The sequence below is a fragment of the Mustela erminea genome, chromosome 14, assembly GCF_009829155.1.
Source record: "Mustela erminea isolate mMusErm1 chromosome 14, mMusErm1.Pri, whole genome shotgun sequence".
Taxonomy (NCBI): domain Eukaryota; kingdom Metazoa; phylum Chordata; class Mammalia; order Carnivora; family Mustelidae; genus Mustela; species Mustela erminea.
The window spans coordinates 49,960,338-49,987,442 of NC_045627.1; the positions used below are offsets into that span (position 1 = coordinate 49,960,338).

General features: G+C 38.6%; 1 protein-coding gene across 3 annotated transcripts in view; it reads right to left on the reverse strand.

The window, feature by feature from the left end:
- WAPL (WAPL cohesin release factor) overlaps positions 1 to 27,105 on the reverse strand; it is an 83,763-nt gene that overhangs the window by 53,865 nt on the left and 2,793 nt on the right. For 2 of the 3 annotated variants that reach the window (XM_032312240.1, XM_032312239.1), the window contains exons 2-4: positions 26,093 to 26,613; positions 2,516 to 3,559; positions 102 to 220 (exon numbers count right to left, since the gene is read on the reverse strand). In XM_032312240.1, coding sequence (XP_032168131.1) covers positions 102 to 220; positions 2,516 to 3,559; positions 26,093 to 26,591 — 1,662 coding nt within the window. In that variant the 5' untranslated portion in view covers positions 26,592 to 26,613. The remainder of the gene's footprint in view (positions 1 to 101; positions 221 to 2,515; positions 3,560 to 26,092; positions 26,614 to 27,105) is intronic. The other variant, XM_032312241.1, reaches the window with a different exon arrangement.

Sequence of the window (27,105 nt, forward strand, 5' to 3'; positions counted from 1 at the left end):
GACAAAATTTGTTAGTAATTTTCAAATAAAATAAGTAAGAATTGCACCCTTCCCCCCAATAATAAATAAGTAATACAAATCACAGATAATGCTTTACTTACCCGTTTGGGACCACTAAAAATCTTTCTGGTGTTTTCCTTTGATTTATCTCCTTGTTTATTTGGGGGCTTCTTCACACTTTCAGGCACTCCAGGCAAGTCCTCTGTAAAATCCAAGTTTTCTGAAAAGGCAATCAAAACTAGCTAGCTTTCTAATACTTCCAATTATCTACCAAACAACCTATGAACATTTGAGGGAGTGGCATATTATGAGGGGGGAAAAATAAAAGGAATAAAAGCACCACTCAGTTGACAAAATACTCCTAACAGTATAAAGTTTCATTTTGCTATTCTCACCCTCCTGCTTGCTCCCTACTCAAGGAGAAAATCAGAAACCTAGTTACAGTGTATGTGCTTCAGTTTTATTTTGTGTAAATGGCAAAATCAATTCTTTAGTAAAATAACTGTTGGATATCTATGGACACCGACATTAAAATGGTCTAGTTTAAAATACACACACACACAGTATCAGGTGGTATTCACTTTTAACATTTTTCTAGAACTTAAGTATACTGAATCATGCTGGCCTTCAAAGAATGTCTGTTTACATCTACAAAAACCACATTAAAAAAAAAAGATAGCTATCCTTGGCAACAGATGGAAAATGACCCCAGTACAATGTAGCTCAATGATTTGTGGGTCTTCAAAAAAAAATAACCCAAGAATTAGATTAATTCCTAAATGGTTATACTTATTCCAGCCTAAACAAAAGAAGAAAAATAGGAGGGCTTTTTGCTAGCCCAACCTTAAAAATGTTTGCTATTTCATACATCATATTAACACCCAAATTCCAACTTTGGGTGTATCAATCAAATGGTCTCTAATTTTTAAATTTTATTTGGTAGCAACATAAAGTTTATGAAAGGGGCGTCTAATGATTTCACATTTCAATGCTTAAAGTTTTATGACCTGGGGAGCCTGGGTGGCTCAGTGGGTTAAGCCTCTGCCTTCGGCTCAGGTCATGTTCCCAGGGTCCTGGGATCGAGCCCCAAGTCAGGTTCTTTGCTCAGCAGGGAGCCTGCTTCCTTCTCTCTCTGCCTGCCTCTCTGCCTACTTGTCATCTGTCTGTCAAATAAATAAATAAAATCTTAAAAAAAAAAAAAAAGCTTTATGACCTCAAAATGTAAATTTCTGCCACAGATTTTCAATTGCTGATTAAGATAACTTGCTATCAAGGTTAGCAGTAAGAACTAAGTAAACTGCAGGGAGACAGGAGCTCAGGTTTCGTACATAATTACTTATCATCCTCCTGAGAAAGCAACTGTAAAGCTGTCTGCCCAGTCAGATCACATGTGACTAGCAAGGCTGCTGCAACTTCAGTTCTCCAAAAGAAATTCAAGACAGCACTAGATAAATTCTGACAATACCCTTATTTATTTTTGCAATGGAAGTAAGAAGTGAGCCTCGGGGACTATTCCTATATAATTCTAGTTTTAAAGACTGACTCTAATCTAACAAAACTAATTTTAAGCCAAATACAACAAAAGGGTAGGTAGTCTCAAGTATGACTTATAATGTACAAGTGAATCTATATGTAAGAATACTATCAGAATTCTAACTCACCATAATGACATTTCTTGTATGACTTAATAGGACAAAAGCTTTATTTAGTAAACAAATACAGAAAAAGTATGTATTTGGTTAAATATATATAAATATAGCTCCTGTATCCCAGAGACTTTCACTTAACTCTTCCTCACTCAACAATCAATCCACTTCACAAAGACCCTTGTCTGGTAAAGACTTAATAACAAAGCTATCGTACTTCTTTTGTCTCTCTCAGTAGACTATCAACTCCTTGAGAGCCTCTAATCATTACTGGCCCTACAACCTAAGAGACAAATTAAATGTCACTGTTAAGATTAAATAAATACTTAATCAGCACTTTTCAATTTTATTAAATCAACTCAAGAGGATGATTTTTAAGATTAAGACTTAAAATTTCTTGAGAATGTTTTAAACATTTGTTAGCTGATTAGTTTTGAGACAACTACAAAGGCTTTTCATCAATTTTAATTTTCTAATTTTTCCCTCACTAGAAACCATCTATTATCAGTGTAGTTCTAAATGTCCAAAATCTACCCTAAGTCTGCATTTGGATTTTCAAAGCTGAAACATTAAGATGTCTAGAACCCCTATACACACACTCTTAAAAATTCTCAAGTGCTAATAGCAGAATTAAAACACAAACAAAAAGATTCCAATCTATAAATCAATCCTTACAATGTGGAACTTTATTAACATTTAAAATGTTGTGCCTCTGGATGAAATGCTGTACCTGTACCTCAGGTAATGTGTGGTCCTACACAGTACTTCTATTAAAATTGAACATAACAAGTTAAAATTAAGTATCTAGGCAGAAGCTAGCTGATTTAATCCTGAAAAACATTTATTTATAATTTTTCTTAAAGTCTTACCTGTATTATTAGCACTAGACTGACTGTCCTGGGAATTATCATTGCTTTCAGGAGGAGGCTGCAAGGAGGGGGATGGAGCTGTTTTAGTTCTTTTTTTGCTTGTCTTTCTTTCCACTTGACAGTCCTCTTCATCATCATCTTCACTTTCACTAAGATCATCAAACCCAAAATACTTAATTTTGTAATTAGAACTCCCAGAGCCTCCTTCATCACCTCCTGTCTCATCATGATCTTCAAAACCAAAAAATTCAAGTTTAACATCCTTTTTAGATTTAGTATTACTAGGTCGAAATCTAGTAGTGGTCTTAGAAGTTGCAATATCTGCCTTTTTTCTTAGACGGCCAGCTTCTCCCAAATCTGCAGGGGTTGATGCAGTGAACTCATCCATGCTACGTTCCATAGTATCCTGTATGGTAACATTACAAACTGACAAGCAAGATGGATGTAAAACAGTGTAATCTCTAGTCCGTCCAACCGTCCCTCTGAAACTGGTCCCAGAACTTACACTGCCCTTCTTTGCCTGATTCAGGCCATCTTTATTTGTTTCACTGTTTGCTTTGGCTAAGGCCTGACTGGTGCCGTCCATTAGCTTATCAAAATTTGATGCTCCTTGTGAGGATTTCGCTTTATTGGCCCTACAGTACGTCCTACAGTTGCTTGGCCTAAGAACACTTTGCACGATGTCTTCCTCAATGGCTTCATTTAGATTTTCCAACCGGTTTTTAAAATCCTCATCCTTCATCTCCAAAAGAGGATCACTATCCAAACTTAAAAGACAATCTTCTGATCTGATATCTTCAAAATCATTATCCCATTCATATAAACCAGTTCTTACAGATCCCTTAATCGGAGATATTTCTGATGGAGATTCTGATCTTTTTCCAAGTTGGGAGTTCCAAGTATCATTTGTTTCCTTGATTTCATCAGCTTTGTATCCAGAAGCTACAGTTGTTTCTGCACTGGGTTTCTTTGTACTATCTTCAGCATTTCTGTAAATATGGTGACTATTCTTTTCATATTCTTCACTAAAATTCTCCATTTTATCTGTAAAAATTAAAAATAAGAATAAAAGGATAAGTGACATCAATGTAAACATTAACAAATGGGAGTATCTAGCTAATTAAGAATACAGAATCAATTAATCTTAAAATAACTACAGTAATGTTAAATTATGAAGAAACTGATGAATGTTTACATATCTGACATTTCCACTTTCACTTTTATTTTGGGGGAAAGGAGGTGAGGAAGAGGGAGAGAATCCTAAGCAGGCTGACACCCAGCACGGAGGCCTGCACAGGCTCAATCTCACAACTCTGAGGATCGTGACCTGAGCCAAAATTAGGAGTTGGATGCTTAACTGACTGAGCCATGTAGGCTTAGCATAGAGCTCTCATGTCTTTTAATGACCTCTCCCTAGTCATTCAAGTCCCTTAAATTTGTTAAAATTAATTCAAGAGGGTCACCTGGGTGGCTCAGTGGGTTAAAGCCTCTGCTTTCAGCTTAGGTCATGATCTCAGAGTCCTAGAGCCCCACATCAGGTTTCTGCTTGGAAGGGAGCCTGCTGACCCCCCCACCCCTCCCACCTGTCTCTCTGCCTACTTATGATCTCTCTGTCAAATAAATAAATTTAAAAAATCTTTTAAAAAATTAATTCAAGAGATTTCAACAGTGTTAAGCAAACAGATCAATTCAGAATTAAATGACTCAGCCAAATCTTCTCAGCAGTATTACAGGTTTTGCAAATAAAAACCTTAAATTGAGATTTACTTAGTATACCTAAATAGTGTAACGCAGGGGCCACCTGGATGGCTCAGTCAGTTAAGCATCTGCTTTTGGCTCAGATCGTGATCCCAGGGTCCTGGAATCAAAGTCCCCCCTGGGCTCCCTGCTCAATAGGGAGTGTGATTCTCCCTCTCCCTCTGCTTGTATGCTCTATTCAAATAAATAAATAAAACATTTTTTTAAAAAAAGTATAACACAATAAATGACAACATTCTGGCAATGTGTTTCTCTGGGTTAAGGATGCCCATAAGGCATGCCAGCTCTGTCTAGAAACCTGTCTCAAGGTCAGGTTTCTTTTGCTATTCCTGCTTTCTACTCTTTCTCCTAATCCTAAATGCCATATACATATAACTTCAAAGATTTTTTTTCTTTTTTAACAATAGTTCTGGTGCCTAAGTGACTACAGTGGCTTATTTATGCATATCAGGAAATAGCAAACCTTAAACTTCCCTATTCATTTTGTACTTGGGGAATTCACTTTTGCTATCTTTAATTTTTATCATCAGAAACATTTTTTGTTAACCTTTCTAAATGAGAGATGGAAATATGATTCAAACTGGTATTATAATTAATTCTCCCGGGCGCCTGGGTGGCTCAGTGGCTTAAGCCGCTGCCTTCGGCTCGGGTCATGATCTCAGGGTCCTGGGATCGAGTCCCGCATCGGGCTCTCTGCTCAGCGGGGAGCCTGCTTCCTCCTCTCTCTCTCTGCCTGCCTCTCTGCCTACTTGTGATCTCCCTCTGTCAAATAAATAAATAAAATCTTTAAAAAAAAAAAATAATAATAATAATAATTAATTCTCCCAATACTCAGTGGTAGAGAAACACTGGCAAAATGTTTATGCCGAACAATAGAAGTATTTAAAAAGTGCACTTACATTTAAGAAAAGCCAATTACAGATCTCAATTAACAAACCATCAAGTATAAGCAAAGGGATGATTACATAAATTCAACGCACAATTTTTAATACTACCCAACAGGTTTAAACATAATTTAACTTGTTAGATTTATACTTACCTACCTTTAGAAGGCATCTAATACCTGTTTTATTCTTAGACATTTCCCAGCAGAAGGAACTACAGTTTTCATTATCTCAGAAGTACCAATCACTAAGCCTAAAATACTGAAAAGCTAAAAATTAAAAGCTGATTCTGACAGCTGATACTTTGAAAGAGAAAGAATCAAAGCCAAGATTAAAAACAAACCAGAAAATATACCAGCACTGCTTTTACTATCAAGTGGAAAGAGCACTGGTAGTGGAGTCTAGAAGCTTGTGTTGCCCTGGCTAAACTAGCTCTCTAGAGCCCAAGCAAGACCCCTAAACTTTGAGAGTTTCCCTGAGGGCTTCAATTTCTCTCAAAAGGGAAGCCACTGACCTAGACTACATTACAGCATTACTGAAGGAATTATTTCCTAATAAATAGCTTATGGGAGTACTCATATATTTAGCTACACAAAGGTCTGTGACAGGTCATTAAATGTTATATTACATGACTTTTTTTTTTTTAAAGAGGGAGGTGGAGAGAGGTGGGACAGAGGGAGAGCGAGAGAATCCTAAAAAGAGGCTCCACAGCCAGCTGGAGGCCTGGGGTCAATCTCATAATTCCGAGATCACAACCTGAGCAGAAATTAAGAGTCGATGCTTCACCAACTGAGCCACACAGGCACCCCTACACATCACTCCCATAACTGCAGAGCATTCTACTGTCTTAATGTCACAAAATTTATTTAGGCTGTATCTAGTTGTTTTATGTAGCAAGTATCTTTCTGACTTAAAAAGTTTCTGTGAACAATAAATGTTAGTATCCCTATTTTTAAAAAACTACATCAGGGGTGCCTGGGTGGCTTAGAATGGTTAAACGTCTGCCTTCAGCTCAGGTCATAATCCCAGGGTCCTGGATCAAGCCCTCCATCAGGCTCCGTAGCAGGGAGCCTGTTACTCCCCCTCCCTCTAATGCTCCCCCTGCTTGTGCTCTCACTCTGTCAAGTAAATAAATAAAATCTTTAAAAACACAAACAAACCAAACAAACAAAAAAACCCTACTTTTAAAAGTTTTTAAAAAAAAATTTTTTTAAGTTTATTTTTAGAAGTTTCACTTTTATTACTCCCATTTTTCCTACAATCAGAGAGAATACATGTTGTTACTATAACATGTATTTATTCCCATAAATAAGCTATCTTTCATATGCCTAACTTTGTTGTGAGCTTACATGTAATCTATTTTAAGTACAAAAAGTAATAAAGACTCCTATGGAAAATATTCTCACGAAAGTTATAAATTGGGGCACCTGGATGGTTTAGTTGCTTAAGAACCAGACTGTTGGCTTTGGCTCAGGTCAGGACCTCAGGGTCCTGGGATCAAGTCATGTTCAAGCTCTGCGCTCAGGGCAGTCTGCTTATCCTTCCCCCACGTTGTTCTCTCTCAAATAAATATATAAAACCTTTTCAAACATAAATAAAAGTTGGGGCGCCTGGGTGGCTCAGTGGGTTAAGCTTCTGCCTTCGGTTCAGGTCATAGTCTCAGGGTCTGGGGATCAAGCCCCGCATCAGGCTCCGTGCTCTGTGAGCCTGCTTCTCTCTCTCTCTCTCTCCCTCCTCCCCTTGCTGGGCTCTCTCTGTCAAATAAATACATAAAATCTTAAAAGAAAAAAAAATCGGGCGCCTGGGTGGCTCAGTGGGTTAAGCCGCTGCCTTCGGCTCAGGTCATGATCTCAGGGTCCTGGGATCGAGTCCCGCATCGGGCTCTCTGCTCAGCGGGGAGCCTGCTTCCTCCTCTCTCTCTGCCTGCCTCTCTGGCTACTTGTGATCTCTCTCTGTCAAATAAATAAATAAAATCTTTAAAAAAAAAAAAAGAAAGAAAGAAAGAAAGAAAATCAACTACTTAACCAGAAATGTATTCCTAGCTAAGTTTAGGAGTTAAGTGAATGTGTGCCAACTGTGCTACTTTCTGGCTAAAATGAGGCCTTAAGAAGTTCAGGCCATTTCTTCAGCAAAACAGTGAACTAATAAGATCTTTCTGAAGGGCAAGGTGAACAGATAAAAGACAATATATTTAAGGGTATTTTACAGGATAATGCATCATATGAATGCAAATTATCATAGGTATTACCACTATGCCACAACACAGGACCTATTTTTTATTTTTTATAATTTTTTAACAAAACTTTTCTTAGTGGGCTCTTATGTGTAAGTTCATCAATACTCCCTTGTGTGTCTTGTGTCTACGTGCTTCATGCAAGGAATCTAAAACCACATTCTAAGGCCTACTGTTCCTCAAGCCAGAGGGTCAAGACTGGATGTGCAGAAAGTTCTCAATTCAAGACTTAATTGGCATAATCAGATACTTAATAAATGCCTTTTAACATCACTGGATTTTATTTTTAAAATGTATTCATTTAAGTAATCTCTACACCCAATGTGGGGCTCGAACTTACAACCCCAAGATTAGGAGTCATACACTCTTCTGACCAAGCCAGTCAGGTGCCCCAACATCACTAGATTTTAGTATCACTAGATACTCAATCTTTTACACATTAGGTAAGGAGGGAATTTATCTTAATGAAGAAAACTACATGGAATTTGAGAAGCATAGGGTTAAACCACACAGCTAAACCAATAACTAGATACGTAAAAATTTGGCAAGCCATATTCTTTCTCTAGGACTCATACTGCTTATCTAAAACACAGTAAACAGGGGCACCTGGGTGGCTCAGTGGGTTAAGCCTCTGCCTTCGGCTCAGGTCATGATCCCAGGGTCCTGGGATCGAGCCCCACATCGGGCTCTCTGCGCTGCAGGGAGCCTGCTTCCTCCTCTCTCTCTGCCTGCCTCTCTACCTACTTGTGATCTCTGTCAGATAAATTAAAAAAAAAAATGAAATAAAATAAAACACAGCAACCTCACATAAAAGATTAATTAAATGACCATTACTCCCTAAAGGATTCTTAAGTCGGAAGGGAAATGGATAATTCTCTTAAAAACACTAACATCCAAGTACTTACAATAATAGTATATACAGTTTTATAAAGGAAAAAAATAGGTGGGATGATTTAAGGCTTCTATGAATATACTTTCTGAAGTATTTAAGAAGTTGAGAAGGTTAAGTTTGAGCAGAGATTTACGAATGGGTTTCAGAGGTTCTTTATACTTTATGAACTCTATGAAAATGTGCACACATTTTTCAGGGATAGTATGTATAGTTTCAGCAAGTTTCCAAACTAAAATATATTTTTATTGGTTTAAAGGACAAACAGGAGCAAAACATATGCAGGACATCAGTGTGTATTGATTGTGGAAGTTTGAATCTGTGGAAAGACAAATTATTTCCCCCATAAGAAACATACGGGGGAAATAAAGTTAACTTTTTTTTAACCTCAAATATTAAAATATATTCTAGATTAAGATTTGAATACAGAAAATGAAACTAAACACATATTATAAAATAAAATAAAATAAATTTTAAAGAATACATGGGGAAGTTCTTTCTCAGATACAAAGCTCATAATCCATATTAATTTACATACAATCTAAAATTTCAGCATGTTAAAGTTAAAGGAAACAGTAAAATCTGAAAAACATAAGTGCACCTATTATTACCAAAAATGGGGTCAATTTCCTTAATTTAAAAAGAACTCCTAAAGGGGTGCCTGGGTGGCTCAGATGGTTACTCGTCTGCCTTCTGCTTGGGTCATGATCCTGGAGTCCGGGGATCAAGCCCTGTGTCAGGGTCCCCGCTCAGAGAGGAGTCTACTTGTCCCTCTTTCTCTGTCTTGCTCGTGCTCTCTCACTCTCTCTAAATAAAATCTTTAAAAAAATAAATAAAAAGGAACTCTACACATCTAGATGAATTAGAGACCTGAATATGGAAAAAATGCAAAGTTTTTAATTTAGTATATAGGAGTATATCTTTATGACCTCAGGCAGGGAAAGTTTTCTTCAACAAGATACAAAAAGCATCAACCACAAAGGAAGAAAAATTTAATCTTATCAAAATTAAATCTGTCCATAAAACAACACTATTTAAGAGAACTACCTGCTCCTGTGCACAGGCTTTCTCTCTAAAATAAATAAATCTTTCAAATAAATAAAATAATTGAATATCAGCAATCCTACATGGTTCAGCATAACAGACATATGTATAGCAACATCACTGCAAAACAATGAAATGTAGGGGCGCCTGGGTGGCTCAGTGGGTTAAAGCCTCTGCCTTCCGCTCAGGTCATGTTCCCAGGATCCTGGGATCGAGCCCCGTATCAGGCTCTCTGCTCAGCAGGGAGCCTGCTTCCCTTCCTCTCTGCCTGCCTCTCTGCCTCCTTGTGATCTCTGTCTGTCAAATAAATAAATAAAATTTAAAAAAAAAAAACCAACATCAATGAAATGTGAATATTCATTAGCAGGCCAGTCAATAAAGTGGTCTGCTTATACAAATAAATACTTCAGGGACGCCTGGGTGGCTCAGTCATGATTCCAGGGTCCCTAGATCAAGCCCCGCATCGGGATCCCTGCTCAGCAGGGAGCCTGCTTCCCCCTCCCTCTGCCTGTCTCTCTGCCTACTTGTGATCTCTGTGTGTCAAATAAATATAAATAAAATCTTTAAACAAAAATACATCAGAGAAACAAAAATAAAACTATACTTCTGTAGGAGCATATCTTAGTATAACCACTACAAAGGATAATTTGGTAATATCTTTCATTTTTTAATTTCTTTTAAGATCTTATTTGACAGAGAGAGAGAGAGAGAGCATGCGCACAAGTAGGGGGAAGCAGCAGGCAGAGGGAGAGGGAGAAGCCGGCTCCCCACTGAGCAGGGAGCCTGATGTGCGGCTGAATTCCACAACCCTGAGATCAGGACCTGAGGTGAAGACAGACGCTTAACCGACTGAGCCACCCAGGTGCGCGGTAGTATCTTTTAAAATTAGAAATCTATACGTCAAAGAAATGAACTTACCCTCGAAGCCAGCAATTTTATTTAAAACCATTTACTCTATAAATAATAAGCATGAAATAAAGTAAGTAACAAGGAAACTCATTACAACTTTCCTGGTTTTTGCCTTCATAAACAATACAAACACCTATCAATAAAGAACTAAATTATCATACAGCCACGTAGCTATTAAAAAAGAATGAGGCAGATCTACATTATGTACAGATAGGGTTGCCCTGAGGGATAGGGATGATGGAAAAGACTTTCCTGTCTCTTGAATTGTATACTGTCTAAAAATAGGCTGTTCAAAAGCTTAAAACATAGTAACTGGCAAAGGTACATATTATACACCTTGAAGACTAAGAACAGTACAGGGCACCTGGACGGCTCAGTTAGTTAAGCGTCATGATCTCAGGGTCCTGATTGAGTTGACTGCTTAAAATTCTCTCTCCCTCCCCTGCCCCCTACAAAAAGAGTAACAATGGTACCAGACACAGGGCTGGATCCTACTACCCCAAGATCAGACACCCAACCAACTATGCCACTCGGGTATCCCTGGAGTCCTTATCTTTTTTTTTTTTTTTAAGATTTTATTTATTTATTTGACAGAGAGAGATCACAAGCAGGCAGAGAGGCAGGCAGAGAGAGAGAAAGAGGAGGAAGCAGGCTCCCCGCTGAGCGGCGAGCCCGATGCGGGACTCGTTCCCAGGAACCTGAGATCATGACCTGAGCCGAAGGCAGCAGCCTAACCCACTGAGCCACCCAGGCGCCCCTGGAGTCCTTATCTTTTAAAGAATTATATTTATGTAGGGAATTTGCTTCAAAATAATCCATTATAAAAAGGGAAAAGGTAGGGATAAAAATAAGACAAGACTATGAATTGTTTACTGAAGCTACATAATAGACACATCTGTGTAACCGTATGCTATTTGCTGTAGACTAACAACATATATATACACATATACAACATATACACTTCTTCCACCATCTTATAAGAAAGTAAAGATATTTCCTTTTACTTTTACCAAACGCATCATTACACAGGTGAGAAAAAAGAGGCTCAGAGAAGCCAATGACAGCAACAGTTATCAACTAAGCCAATATCCAAAAGACCTAATTAAAAAGCCCAGTTCTTGTCGGAGGCAGGCCCCTGGCCAGGGCGGCCTCCGCCATTAAAAGATGGCGCCTGTTTAGTTGCCAGGTTAGGACTGCCTCCTGAGACTAAGCGGAACGCCCAAAGAGGAAGTAAACAGCATTGGTTGCTAGCGAAGTTGTTCGTTTAGGTGCACAGCCTGATTCGCTCCCTCCTGTACCCTGCTCGCTGATTGGTCATGTAAACGTATATAAGTGTGTAGACTTGCTGAAATGGAGAGAGAGAAGATACATCTGAACTGGGGCTTCTTGTCATCCTTGCGGGTCGAGGGCGGTAAGTTCTATTACATTAAACTACCTAGAAGGGTAGTCGCTGAAAACTGCAATACTAAAGCAGGTAAACCATCTTAATCCACATTAACAGAAAAGGTCCAGATTAAACATCTAATGTTTTGGCTAGATGAATCAAGTGATGTGCTGAGGACTAGATTTAAACAAAACCTCTGACTTCTGACTAAGGAGACTATACAGACAGAGAAGAAGCTTTGGAGATCATTATTCATCAAATACAGAGGAGGTAACTAGAAAAGTTAATTTACGGGGTAAAGGGGAACCTCCATTACAAACAAGCTGCCTTTTTTCTTTTTTTGTTTGTTTCAAGCTGCCTTTAATTATCAGGGTTGTTGTCATGAGAAGAGGGAACAAACTTATTCAATGTGTAGAAATCATTCAATTCATACAAACTGTAAGGGCTGAGAGCAGGAACATTAACGTTAAATTAGAAGTCTCCAAAGGGAATGCCTAGGGGAAAGAGTATACTCCCTTGTAATAAAAGAAGTATGTGATAAAGTGGGACTTAATTAAAATCAGTTAACTTCTGGGCGCCTGGGTGGCTCAGTGGGTTAAGCCGCTGCCTTCGGCTCAGGTCATGATCTTAGGGTCCTGGGATCGAGTCCCGCATCGGGTTCTCTGCTCCGCGGGGAGCCTGCTTCCTCCTCTCTCTCTCTGCCTGCCTCTCTGCCTACTTGTGATCTCTCTGTCAAATGAATAAATAAAATCTTAAAAAAAATAAAATAAAATAAAATAAAATAAAATAAAATCAGTTAACTTCTACTCTGCAAAAGACACTGTTAAGAGAATGCAAAGACAAGCCACAGATCCAGAAAAAATGTCTGCACTAAATATACCTACAAAAGATCTTTATCCAAAATATATAAAGAACTCTTTAAATTCAACGAGAAAATAAACAACCCAATTACAAATGAGCAAAAAAAGAAACAGGTATCAGCAAAGAAACTACTCTGATATCAAATAAGCACATGAAAAATGCTCATTGGTAGTCATTAGGGAAATGCAAAAGGCTAATTTAATTTCCTTAATATATTAAAAATTCTTATACATGAGCAAGTCAACATCTCAGTAAAAACAGAAGTTAGAAACATAAAGAAGCAATTTAAAGAAAAACATAAATGAATAACTTATGAAAAAGTATTTTATTTCATTCACAATTAAAAATCAAAGTAAAAAAAAAAATGTACAGGGGCACCTGGATGGCTGTCAGTGGAGCGGGCAACTCTTGACCTTGGGGTTGCGAGTTCAAGCCCCATGTCAGATGCAGAGATTACTTTTAAAAATATATATTAAAGAAAAAAAAATTAAAGATAAAAAAGTACATGGGAAACCGGTGTGGCTCAGTTGCTTAAGGGTCTGACTCCTGATTCTGGCTCAGGTCATGATCTCAGGGTCCTGAGATAGAACCCTGAATCCAGCTCCATGCTGGGCATGGACCCTGCTTGGGATTCACTCCCTTCCTCCCTCTCCCTTTGCCTACCCCTGCACCCCCGCAAACACATACTTGCTCCACCTCTCTCTCCTAAAAAAAAAAAAAAAAAGTACACAATGTTATATGTTAATTATATCTCAATAAAGTTGAGGAAAAAACAAAGTTGAACTATATTTATACTTACTAAGCCCTAAGTATATGCCCCATACTGTTATACTTTCTACATATAAATTCATTTAAATACTTTCTACATATTAATTCATTTGACTAATAGCAACCATCTGAGGTAGGCACTATTATTACAAGTTCATAAGACTTTATCCACAATTACAACACCCAAAAAGCTCTGAAAACTAAGTTTTCTCATAATACATTCTGAAGCAAAACCTGACCTCACCTAAGTGAGACTATTTAAATAAATACAAATACTTCAGAATTTATTTTCTTTTTCTGAACAAACATGGTGTTCAATTAGAGTGCCGCCTCAGACTCTGACAGGCAATATTAATATAAAATATATACACTTCCGGGCACCTGGGTGGCTCAGTGGGTTAAGCCGCTGCCTTCGGCTTGGGTCGTGATCTCAGGGTCCTGGGATCAAGCCCCGCGTCAGGCTCTCTGCTCAGCAGGGAGCCTGCTTCCTCCTCTCTCTCTCTCTGCCTGTCTCTCTGCCTACTTGTGATCTCTGTCAAATAAATAAGTAAAATCTTTAAAAAAAAAAAAATATATATATATATATACACACTTCCTATATTCCAAAATCATCCTAAATTCCAAGACAAATCTGGCCCCAAGGTTTTATATAAGGAAATGTGAACCTGTACCCCATTTTGCAAATTAAATATAACAGATATAAGTAAGTTACTAGTTGATAGTCATAGAGTTATTAAGTGGTATTTGAAAAATAAAGCAACTTAAAAAAGAGAACAAAAATATGAAAGCAACCCAAAAGTCTCATATCAACAATGACCCATTTAAGGAATTTACAGCACATAGATACTGACATAACCATGCAGCAGTATTTTTCTTTTAAACCCTAACTCTAAAACATATAGCATTCATATTTGATAAATTATGCACTATTAATTGTGCTAATAATCTAGGAGAATTTTTAAATACCTAGAGCATGACAATCACAGAGAATTCTTAGAAGTTTAAGTAGAAATACATTTTTGTACAAAGAATTATGAAAAGGATGACCATTAAAAGGCTAAGCATAAGTATGTTCATTAGGATAAAATTCTGAAGGGGAGGTGGTATAGAAATATTTCAAAAAGAAAAAGGAGTACTGTAAATCATCTGGCTGTTAAAAAAAGAACTTGTTCTTTTATTATTATTTAATATATGAAAATAAACAGTAAATAATTACAGCACTTGCAAGTAACAAAGGGATTATGATAAAAGGCAAGAGAGCAGTTATTCTGGGACTGAAAGAAGGGACAGATGGAAGAGATTCTAGAGTGGTTGCCAAAATTTATTTCTTAATGTGGGTGTTGGTCATAAGGGTGTTGCTCTCATAATTCATTAATCTAAGCATATTGTTATGCATTACATTGTGTGGTTTTCTGTATCTGTGTTTTATTTTACAATAAAAAAGGTTAAAAAAATCACTGATACTTATACTGAGTGTTAGTTTTACTTTAAAATTATATTATTTCATAGGAAATTATACCCTTTGCAACCATTTAAATTTATGATCAATGTTTTCATGACCAGCGATCCCGTCCTAGGTACTTCTCCAAGAGAAATGAGGACATATGTCTAACAAAAACCTCAATGTTACAGTTTATAGCAGCTTCACTCATAACTGCCCCAAACTGAAAACCATCTAAATGTCCTCCAACTAATGAATGAATTACAGTACATATATAATAGAATACTACTCAGCAATCAAAAAGGAATGAACTACTGTTACATGGAACAGTCTTTAAAAGCATTATGCTAACTCAAAGACACCAGACTGATAAGGCTATATACCATGATCACATGTATAGGACATTCTGAAAAAGATAAAAACCAGAGACAGAAAACAGATCAGTGAATGCCAGGGGCTGGAAGTAAGAGAAGGAACTAACCAAAAAGAAGCATGAAGGAACTTTCGAGATAACAGAAATATTCTGTATCTTGGTAATAATTACACAAATGTATGTATTTCCACAGAACTTAGCAGTTTTGTTTTAAGATATTACATCAAGTATTTTCCACTTGTCCTTCCAGATCCACTCTCCACCCTGATCGTAGCCCTCTCAGGAGGCTGACCTGTATCAAAGTCCCCTTACTTCTTCTACTGGGTTCTACCCATGAGGACCCCCAGCAGGACAAAGGAGGGAAGGAGAAAACAGGTTCAGGTACATTACCCCTCCAGCACTTTGCTTATAAAGCCCCTCAACAGAATACTGCTCCTCTTAAGGTGGCCTCCACTATAAGACTCAGATGATTTCTTGTCCCTGTGAAAATGGGTGATAATAGCTTCACTGCAGCTAACCAAGCCGACAACACCATTTTTTGTGCTTTCCCTAACATTCTCCCCACACTTTTCTAAATAGCTCCTTTATTATTTTCCTGGTGTTAACCTATTTTCAGTGGGAACCTTGACTAATAAATCCAGACTAGAACTTATAAAAATATATGGGGAGGGGTGCCTGGGTGGCTCAGTGAGTTAAGCATCCAGCTCTTGGTTTTGGCTCCGGTCACGGTATCATGGGTCCTGGGCTGCAGCTGAGTTGGGCTCCACGCTCAGCAGGGAGTCGGCTTGAAGATTCTTTCCCTTTGTCCCTTCCCTCCATGTACACACCCGTACATTCTCTGTCCTCTCTCTCTCTCAGTAAATCTTTTGCATATATATGGTTCAAAAACTGCTATAGGAAAATTTGGTTCTAACGTATGCTTCTCACCTCTTTCTCTGTGTCTTGATCCAAAACGTGAACACATCTTGTGATCTACCTTCTCCTAAATGTTAATACTCAAAATGTATCTGTACTTCTTTCCAATATCATAATCCAAAAATGAGCATCACCACCACCCAAACCCTTATGTCTAAAGCAAGCAGGCTTTGGTGATCAGGACACTCACATATGCCTGGGGATTCACTCCCTCAACCAATTCCATGCCCTAGCAGAACCCTGACTACACATGTCTGTTCTTCTTCAGCCCCTTTAAGTATCTGAGAGTAGGATGCTTTGGGGTCACTGGTATTCTAGCTCCCCAGAACCTGTTTATAAAACTATTATGACTCCACCCTCTTATAAAAAGCCCATTCTTTTGAGGCTCGTGCCACTCAGCTAGTTACCCTCTAATCTTCCTCATACCTGTCCATCTAACAACCTCTTATTCTTCATTTAAGGGTTTTACACAGGATTTATAACCTACCTCTCATGCCAGTCTTGCTATCATGCTGAATTCCACCAAATCCCAATCTCCTGACCTCACAGTTCTTTAATCATCTCCCATCCCTAGTCTTCTACATTCCAGCTCAGACACCAGTTCTCAGCTTCATGAAGCAACTTGTCATGTCCCAGAAAGCTTCACCTCTTAAATATTAAAATCAGATTGGATAGTTTTGGGTATCTTTGTGGTGGCAGGTTGTGACTGAGAGGTAAAGCCACTTCTATCCAAAGTGGCTTCACCTCTCAATCACAGCCTACTAACTACCTAACCTGTTCCAGTAACCCCATTCTTAACTTTTATTTAATAAGACTCTTAGTATACTGACCCCTCTTCTCTCCTTTCTCCTATCCACCAGCCTTGTCCAGATCCTAAGCATTTTAAATTCTACAGTCCATCATTTCAATCACTCTCTGGGCGATACCCTAAATTCTTCCTTCTCTGTCTGTTCACAACACATCTTGTTAGACAAAAATAACCATCCAGGATAATCTAATTTTCCTTTCCAGTATTCTACATTCTGTGCTGGTTCATGGCTAAAGGTGGGAGGAGGGGCACAAATATAATGAGGGAAGTTAGAAACTGAGTTTCTAATGGTATTATCTTCACTAAGGTCTCATTATTATCCAAAAATTGTCTCTTCACAACTTCTTCCTTCCATTTTCTGCAACATCAATTTAAACCCTTTGTTCCTTCCTTCACTCCAGCCCCTGCATTTCCTTGCCTTTCTTTCCCACTTCCAGGGATAACCTCTTCTATCATTTCATGGGGGAAAAAACACTTTCCTCCATAAGCCACCTTATCTTCCACCTCTCAGGAAGCTCACATTCTCAACCATCTTTCCTCCTGTCCAGAAAACGCAGCATCCTTCTCCCAAGACCTCTCTCGCCCCTGTGCTTTGAAGCCTATGTTCTAAGGCTCTTCCATGCAATCAAACCTTGCAGAACCCCTCATCACCTCATAATTTTTCAAAACCTCTCTTCTCCCCATCTAACATCTTTAACAAGTCATGTACATTCTTGCTACCCCCATACCCTATGTACTCACTACTCAGACTGTTTCAACCCAAGCTGCATACTCCAATGCCAGCTTTGTGGTCCTGAGAACATTCCAATTCAGTTGATCCTTCATGAACATATTTTTGCTGGCTTCTATAAGATAGCACTGACTCAATGTGCCTACTGATGCTCTGCTCTTATTCAATTTCCTTATCTAGTTTTTCTTCTCTCCATCAAGTATTACAAGTTCTTCATAGCACAGTGCTTTTTCCTCTTACATTCTCAATGACTTCATGTAATCCTGTAATTTCAAGTAACAGCTTTAAGTAGGCTCCACACACAAGCAGGGAGCCCAACAGGAGGCTCGAACTCATGACCTTGAAATCAAGACCTGAGCTGACAGGAAGAGTCAGACCTTTAACTGACTAAGCCACCCAGGTGCCACCTCAAATAACATTTATATGCTGAATCTCAAATGTATTATCTCCAACCAAGACTTCTTATCTAAGTTCCATACTAGTATATCCTAACCCTCACAAATACCTCAAATTCCATGTGCATAAACCTGAACTGATGAACTTGCCCTCAAAATGTCCCTTTATCTCAAAGAATGACATTACCATTTGTTCAGGTGCTCACATTAAATACTGAGAATCATTTTTAACGTCTCCTTCTTCCTTACTGCCCATGCTACTAAGTTGTCACTTTTATCCTTTGCTCAGTACAGCAGGTCTCAAGTTAAATGTTAGCCTTGCCCCTACCCCTCACTTAGACCAGTAAATAGGCTATTATACAATTTCACAGGACCCTATATTTTTCTTTCCACTTTTAAAGTTTATTTATTGGGGCACTGGCTGGATCAGATGGTTGAGCCGCTGCCTTCGGCTCAGGTCATACTCTCAAGGTCGTGGGATGGAGCCGTGCACCAGGCTCCCTGGCAGGGAGCCAGCTTCTTCCTCTCCCTCCGCCTCTCCCCCTGCTCATGCTATCTCCATCTCAAATGAATAAATAAAACCTTTTTCAAATGAATAAAAAATAGGGGTGCCTGAGTGACTCAGTTGGTTAACCGACTGCCTTCGGCTGATGTCATGATCCCGGAGTCCTGGGATCAAGTCCTGCATGGGGCTCCCAGCTCCGTGAGGAGTGTGCTTCTCCACCTGACCTTCTCCTCTCTCATGCTCTCTCTCTCAAATAAATAAATAAAATCTTAAAAAAAAAAAAAAAAGTTTAAGTAATCTCTACACCCAATATGGCACACGAACTCAGTTCCCCAAGATCCAGAGTCACATGGCTCTTCTGACTCAGCCAACCAGGCATCTCAGATCCTTCTATCTTTCTATAATTTTCAGCACACTTCTTATTCTGTCTTCAATCTACTGCCTTGCCCACTAGAATGTGAATAAGACATGATCTTGTTCTTTGGCATAAATGAGCTCTCAGCATAGAGGACACTAAAATAGCTGAATGGTTGGAAGGCAGGCATTCCCCCAGACCTTCCTACAAACTAATTTATCCTCCTCTACTATCAGGGCTCTCGAAAAGTTGTGGACTGCTTCCTGGAGTCAGAGACTGGACCAGGAAAATATATTTATCATCTGGCTCTAAATTCTAAAAATATGGCATATGGAAAATCTCTGAAAAGCATCAAGTATTATACAAATGTATTGGTCATTGTTTTAAAAGCAGTTACTTATTAATCAGCGGCAATCAAGAGTTCCATTCCCAGAGGGCAGAGATTATGCTTATAGTTTCTAAGTTTCTATGTACTACCCTCCCATGGCTGGTATTCAACCTGGATCCAAGAAGAAACTTGTTAGTGGTCTACTGCACTTTTGTTATTTGCTCAGACCCTGAAAATAATTCTCCTTTTACTAAAAAAATATTTTACAAGAAATTAAAAGTTCTGGAGCACCAGCTCGCTCAGTCGGAAGAGCATGCCACTCTTAACCTCGGGGTTGTGAGTTCCAAGCCCAATGCTGGGTATAGAGATTACTAGAGAAGTTAATAAACTATGGGGCGCCTGGGTGGCTCAGTGGGTTGAGACCTCTGCCTTCGGCTCGGGTAGTGATCCCAGGGTGCTGGGATCGAGCCCCGCGTCGGGCTCTCTGCTCGACGGGGACCCTGCTTCCCCCTCTCTCTGCCTGCCTCTCTGCCTACTTGTGCTCTCTCTCTGTCAAATAAATAAATAAAATCTTTTTTAAAAAAGTTAATAAACTATAAACAAACATACGAACAAACAACAACAAAAAACGGGGCACCTAGGTGACTCAGTTGACTTTGACTCAGGTTATGATCCTAGAGTCCCAAGATAGAGTCCCGCATCGGGCTCCCTGCTCAGTCTGCGTCTCCCTCTGACCTCTCCCCTCTCATGCTCTCTGTCTCTCATTCTCTCTCTCTCTCTCATATAAATAAGTAAAATCTGAAAAATAAATTTCTACTTTAGGGCGCCTGGGTGGCTCAGTGGGTTAAGCCGCTGCCTTCGGCTCAGGTCATGATCTCAGGGTCCTGGGATCGAGGCCCGCGTCGGGCTCTCTGCTCAGCAGGGAGCCTGCTTCCCTCTCTCTCTCTGCCTGCCTCTGTCTGCTTGTGATCTCTCTCTCTGTCAAATAAATAAATAAATAAAATCTTTAAGAAAAAAAAATTTTTAAAAAAATTCTACTTTAGAACAAAATAAGCAAAATTAATCTTTCAGAATTTGCATACTGAATTTCCATTTGTATATAACAAAAAATTAAAAATAGAAGATACTTATTACTTATGAAAATAAGGTCAGTTTTATTGACTAAGTATTATAACTACTTAGGCCAAAATTCTTATTAAAATTACTTAAATAGGGGCACCTGGGTGGCTCAGTGGGTTAAGCTGCTGCCTTCGGCTCAGGTCATGATCTCAGGGTCCTGGGATCGAGTCCCACATCGGGCTCTCTGTTCAGCGGGGAGCCTGCTTCCCTTTCTCTCTCTCTGCCTGCCTCTCTGCCTACTTGTGATTTCTCTCCATCAAATAAATTAAAAAAAAAAAATCTTTAAAAATAAAATAAAATAAATAAAATTACTTAAATAACAACAAGAGAGAATCCATAATATGTTCCCATCAGTTATTTCCAACATCAAAAATGACTGTACAGTGACACTATTATTTTTTTAAAGATTTCTTTATTTGGGAGAGAAAGAGAAAGTGCACAAGTTAGGAAGGAGAAGAGAGAGAGAATCTCCAGCAGAATCCCTGTTGAGGAGTCCAATGCAGGACGTGCTCTAAGCCAAAATCAGGTGTCACCTCACTGAGAGCCACCTAGGCGCCCCAGTGACATGTTATTTTATTTATTTTTATTAACATATAAAGTATTGTTTCAGGCACGCAGGTTGACATATTTTAAATATAAGTCTTTAAATATGATAAAATTATGTTCATTCATGAAAAGAACACTGTGGATGTCTTTCAGATCTTCTACTAGTAATCCAAATTATTCACTAAACTGTCCTTTACCCTCTATAAAATGGAAATAAAGCCTGGCTTACCTAGTTGTGATTAAGGGTCAACTGATACATAAAGGACTCAAAATAAAGTAGGAGCTAAATAAATAATAGGTCTCTTATCTACTTCTCTTAAAAAGAATTTTAGTTGCACCTGGGTGGCTCAGATGGTTAAGCATCTGCCTTTGGCTTGGGTCATGATTTTCAGGTCCTGGGACTGAGCCCCATGACAGGCTCCAAGCTCAGTAGAGAGTATGCCTCTTGTCCCTCTCCCACCCTGCTTGTACTTTCTCTCTCTCAAATGAATAAATAAAATATCTGAAAAACAGAATTTTAGGTACTACTTAAATATATTCTAAACAATATATTCAGTACCTAAATGAAAGCTAGTAACTGTTCGTGATATTATACTTTCAGAATTCTTTAATAATCCTCATTAGACACCTATACTTTATCCAATAAGCAGATGAAAATCTCATCTAACCTCAGGAGTTCCTGGCCTACTTTAAGCTTTCAGGAATAGAATAATGCAACCCTTTCTAAAAATCATCTTTAGTTCCTAATCAAGGTTCTTAAATTCCTGACAATAACATCCATCTAACACACAAACACTCAGTACAGCTTTAAGCAAATGGAAAAAAAATATATTGGCTACGAAACCAGTCATGCAAATTAAGATCCTATGCAGTAGTTATCTCAATATTTGGCAGGATGTGTAGACTGAATCCCAGCTGGCTGGCATGGAAAGTGTGCCAAGCAGAAATATAAGTCTTTGCATACTTTATTCTAGAGTCCTGATTAAAAACCTGTAGCAGAAAGCACAAAGACGGAAAATGGAAACAGCCTCATACAAAAGGCAAGAGAAGCCTTCTTGTGACCCTAATACAGCCCTTTAATGAACTTTTTAAAGAACATTCCACGACCTCATAATTATAAGAGCAAACCTTTAGGTCCTGCTAAGGGCCATTTTTAAGCAGCACACCTGTTTAAAAACTCACTTTAATAGCAATCACAACTTAAGTATTTGCGTATAAAACACAAGTCCTGAATCTACACTGAAATAATCCAGGGAGGGGCACCTAGGTGGCTCAGAAGGTTGGGCCTCTGCCTTCAGCTCGGGTAATGGTTTCAGGGTCCCGGGGAGCCCCGCATCTGGCTCTCTGCTCAGCAGGGAGCCTGCTTCCCCCTCTCTCTGCCTGCCTCTCTGCCTACCTGTGATCTCTCTGTGTTGAATAAATAAAATCTTTTAAAAAATAAAATAAAATAATAATAATAATAATCCAGAGAGGGGTGCCTGGGTGGCTCAGCTAGTTAAGCATCTGCCTTTGGCTTGGGTCATGATCTCAGGGTACTGAAATGGAGGCCCAGGTCAGGCTCCCTGCTCAGTGGGGGCTTCTCTTCTCTCCCTTTGGTGTGTGGGTGTTCACTCTCTCTCCCTAATAAGTAAAATCTTTAAAAAATAACAAAAATAAAAATAATAATAATCCAGGAAGGAAGGCCTAGGTAGTTCAGTAGGTTATGTGTCTGACTCTTGATTTCAGCTCAAGTTATCTCAGTGTCATGAATCAAACCCCACACCGGGCTTTGTGCTCAGGAGGGAGTCTGCTTCTCCCCCTATCACCCTTCCCACCCCCTCTCCCAAATAAATATATAAATCTTTAAAATAATCCAGGGAGTAGAGGATGGAAAGTAGAGTGAGTATGGAGCAAATGGGGCACGGAGAGACAGAGGAAGAGGGAGAAGCAGATTCCCCACTGAGCACAGAGCCCAACCTGGGGCTCCATCTCAGGATCCTGAGGATCATGATCTGGGCCAAAGGCAGAACCTTAACCTACTGAGCCACCCAGATGCCCTTAAGTTTTCTGTTTTTAAATGAAAAGTTAGGACATTGGGCACCTGGGTGCCTCCATCGTTGGGCATCTGCCTTCAGTTCAAGTCATGATCCTGGGGTCCTGGCATCGAGTCTCACGTCAGATTCCCTGCTCAGGAAGAAGCCTGCTTCTCCCTTTCCCACTCTCCCTGCTTGTGTTCTCTCTCTGGCTTTCTCTCTCTGTTAAATAAATAAATCTTTTTGGAAAAAAAGAAAAAAGAAAGAAAGAAAAGTTAGGACATTTAAGCAACTCAACCATTCCTTGCAGTTCTCATTCAGTCTGTAATCTTGCTTCTGGTTATCTTTCCCATCAAACCTCTATTTGGAAAATGGCAACAATACTACATATCATCATGACCTCATTCTGCATTTCCTCTCCAAATAAGCCAGTTTTTAAAAGTACTCCCTCAAATGAAGTATAATAATATAGATAATGAAACAATTTTACCAGTAGCTAAAAAATTAACCACATATTCCCCTACAGAGAAAGATATGCACCTAACACTTAATGCTAAGAGAAATTAGATAGAGTAAATCTGAACCTTTTCACTGATGTGATATAATTCTACAGTGAAAATGGTCTGAATTCCATGGGAAGGAAATTAGCTAGTATGCTTTGAACAAACTTTATCCCAAATTTCTCAAAGGCTCTTGAATAAAATGACCTGAAAGGGAGTTCTGAGACATTACATGTACAGTTTTATCTTGAGTCCAAAATTTTATCATTCTCAAGGATCTCTAATTCAAAAAAGGCTAGGAACCACTTTAGATTTATAAAGACTCCCTTTATCAAAAATTTAAGTTTGGGTTTCTAAACTTCAACTAAAACCAAAGGCTTGTTCAAGGACAGTAAAGACAGTAACAATGTGACAGACATAGTAAGAGTAGAGTCTAGAAACAGGGAAATGCCCAAATGTTAGAGGGCAGGAGCAAAAAAAAAAAGGAAGGTCATAATGTACACAAGTATTTCCAAAACTATAATCAACTTTTATAAACATACAAACCTATAAATGGTTTTTAAGAACTTAGAATAAGGGGCACCTGGGTGGCTTAGCGGGTTAAGCCTCTGCCTTCAGCTCGGGTCATGATCTTGGGGTCCTGGGATTGAGCCCCACATCAGGCTTCTGCTCAGCAGGGAGCCTGCTTCTCCCCCCCACCCCCGCCTGCCTCTCTGCCTACTTGTGATCTCTCCCTATCGAATAAATTAAAAAAAAAAAAAAAAAAAGAACTTAGAATAAGACTACAGTAAGAACTAAAAGCATTCCTTCAAAGTTCCCTTCTTACCCTACTGGGGGCTGCCAGAGTTGCTGCAGCTCTGAGTGGTCAAAGGAAAAGAGAGGAAAAAAAATATTCATAGAGCTACCTCATGCCCTTTCCACTAAGAATACCTCGTGAAGAAGGAAGAGGGACAAGATGTTCTTAAACATCTATTTATCTGTATTTTAGTACACATTTTCTCCTCATGAAACCATTCTAATGTTGTCTGGGCTCCCAGTCAGTCCACAGTATCAGCAGCAGAACTACAATTTAGCTGTATCAGACTGGGAAGCTAGTATCTCATTTCTACAGAAAACTGTTTCCAGTTCCCACCTAACAACTTCTTATGGTGGTATGGACAGATACAGACCTAACATCAGCAAAACCATATAAGCAACTGCCATCTGTATACATTTAATTTCTAAGTTCATATTGTTCCTCTACCTAAACATTCATCCTGCTGTTATCCTCTCCCTGCCAGTGACACCCTGCTCTCAAAAAGACAGCACCTGGGAAAGCTGTGTCTGCCTTCCTTGACCAGTTTTGTCACTTCCTCAGCCTCATCTTCCTTCCTCCAGGCTATGTGATCCACAGAGTGGATGAACTATCAGAGGACAAGACACAGCAGTAAGAACACTGGATAACTGAAGTGGAACAGCACTCCCACAGCCACAGTGGAGGGCACACATTATGTGCTCAACGTGTTAAAATCGCTAAGTGAATCTCACTCCAGTTGTGCCACTACCCAACCTTGGATAGTCACTTGACCTCTTTGAGCCTCATCTATAAAGTAAGTAGACCTGAGTTAGTTTATTTTGGTTTAACAGTCCTATGATTACGTTTTTAGGAGCTGATCTGAGAAACAGTTTTTAAGCTGTTTTTTTTAATGAAAGTTTATCCTAACCTTAAGTTTTAAACAACGCTTCAGAAGAAAATGTGGGCAAAGCATAAGGACAGCCAAATCAGAATTAACCGGCAGAATCAAGGGAATGACAATAACAGCTGGCTCGTCCTCTCATCCAAGGGTGAAAAAAAGAGTGAAAAATGTTCAGCATTTTTAGTAAAACTATGCAAGGCAAAGTCTTTTATTATACTGTTCCGAGGCACTTATATTAAGCCTCAAGTACAAACTCTTCTTAAGAATTCAGTACGAGGAAAAGTTTTGTCTTTACTTCCTTTCAAAATAAGAGATCTGTATAATCTTTTGTATCCCCAAACTTTGCCAGAAGTTGAAATCTAAGGTCTATTTTCAAATACAGTGCTATCCATCCTTGTCCTATTACTAATAAAGCAAGCATGCTCTCTCCTGCTACCTCCAATCTCAATTCTTTGGTCTTTTAATTAATTGTACTTTCATCACTTACTCTAAATCTCAAATCTTTTACAAAAGGACCAGGGGTAAAATGGACAAAATATATTGTTTTCTGAATGAATACTAGATGCCAGATTTACAAATTAGCACCTTAAAAATACAACTGGTTTTGTGGATTAAAATCTATTAATACAAGTTGCTAACCAGACTCCAAACAAATCTCAAATTGCAATCAAGTTCAATTCTTCAATGTTTCCACAATACCTCCTTAATCTTTCTAAACTAGTTTTGAAGGAAAGCCAAACACTCCTAAACTTAATCCTCAGTGTAAATGCTCATCCAATTTCCATTATCAGTAACAACACAAATCCTCCACAGTAACAGAAATGAGATACTGTGTGATGCTAACCCAACAAAAAGAGATGTTTCTTGCGGAAACGGAGTTACGGATGTAAGAAAAACTGTTCCCAAAATGTACCATGAGTAACAGCCTGGAAACGTTAATATCCAAGTTGCTTAAGTAAAACTTCAACCCCCAACTGGTTTCTTTAAAGTTCTTAAGTCTCTTCTACAAAATTACCTATAGTCCCCATTAACCACAACTGCATAAAGAAAACACAAGAACAATAGTATTTTAGAATTCAAAGCATTTAACTAAATGGTTTACACAAAGCTCTTCTGGCTCAGAATAAAGAAATTCAAAACTTACCTGAAGTCATTAATTTAGCACAGCTACTTTTGCTTGCATCATCTTCCAAGATTCGGTTTGTGCTCTTTTCTTTCCCAACCAAAGTTTCTTCCAAATGTAAGCATTTATCAGATACAACACTGTCTTCACCCACTGCATGACTAATTTTGCTATTAGCTTCAAGTACAGAAGTGACCTCTTCCAGCTGAGCAGCTTCACTAGATTCTGAATAAGTGGAACCCTTACCCTGGGCTAAATTCTTTGAAGAAACTGGTAGAGACTCATCATCACTATCAAATCCGAAAGGATCTCCAGTATTTTCTTCTTCCACTTTAGGTTTCTTCGGAATTTCTTGGATATCTGGTTTGAAATTGGGCCTCTTCTGCCCTAATTTAGCCATAAATGTGGTCTCTCCCCATTTTGTGCTAAGGGTGGTCCGTTTGTTGGAAAAGACTTCATCAAATTTTGAACTGCCATTTCCTCCTTTCCTACTGTATGTTTTCCCAAATCTGGATGTCATTTTGACACCTGTTTCATATTCTCTGTGGAAAAAAAAAGTAAGAATATATATATAATCACCAAATATGTAACAAATGTTAACACTGAATATAAAAATAAGAACCAGGGATTCTCCCCTTGGGGCTTTTCAAAACTGAAGATACAAACCTGTAAAATGGTTAAATACATATGAGAGGGCGTATAAAGGAAAGGGGTTCATTTTTTATTCTACAGATTTCCAGATCTCCATTTCCTTCTTTCAGTGAGTACATATTCACAAACTACTTAGAAAGTAAGCAAGTATAAAAACTAATAACCAACTTATCCCCCAAACCAACTTAAGAACAGAACATCAACATTGTTGAGGAACACTGAAACCCTTTTTTAGGTTTCAAATGAATCTAAGCACTATCCTTATAAATACAAGTTACCTTTACAAAAATAATCTCAATAGGTTATTACTCCTAATATAAAATCTTAAACACAAAACGTTGATTTTTTTCAGGATCTCAGAAATACCAAATAATTGACTAAAT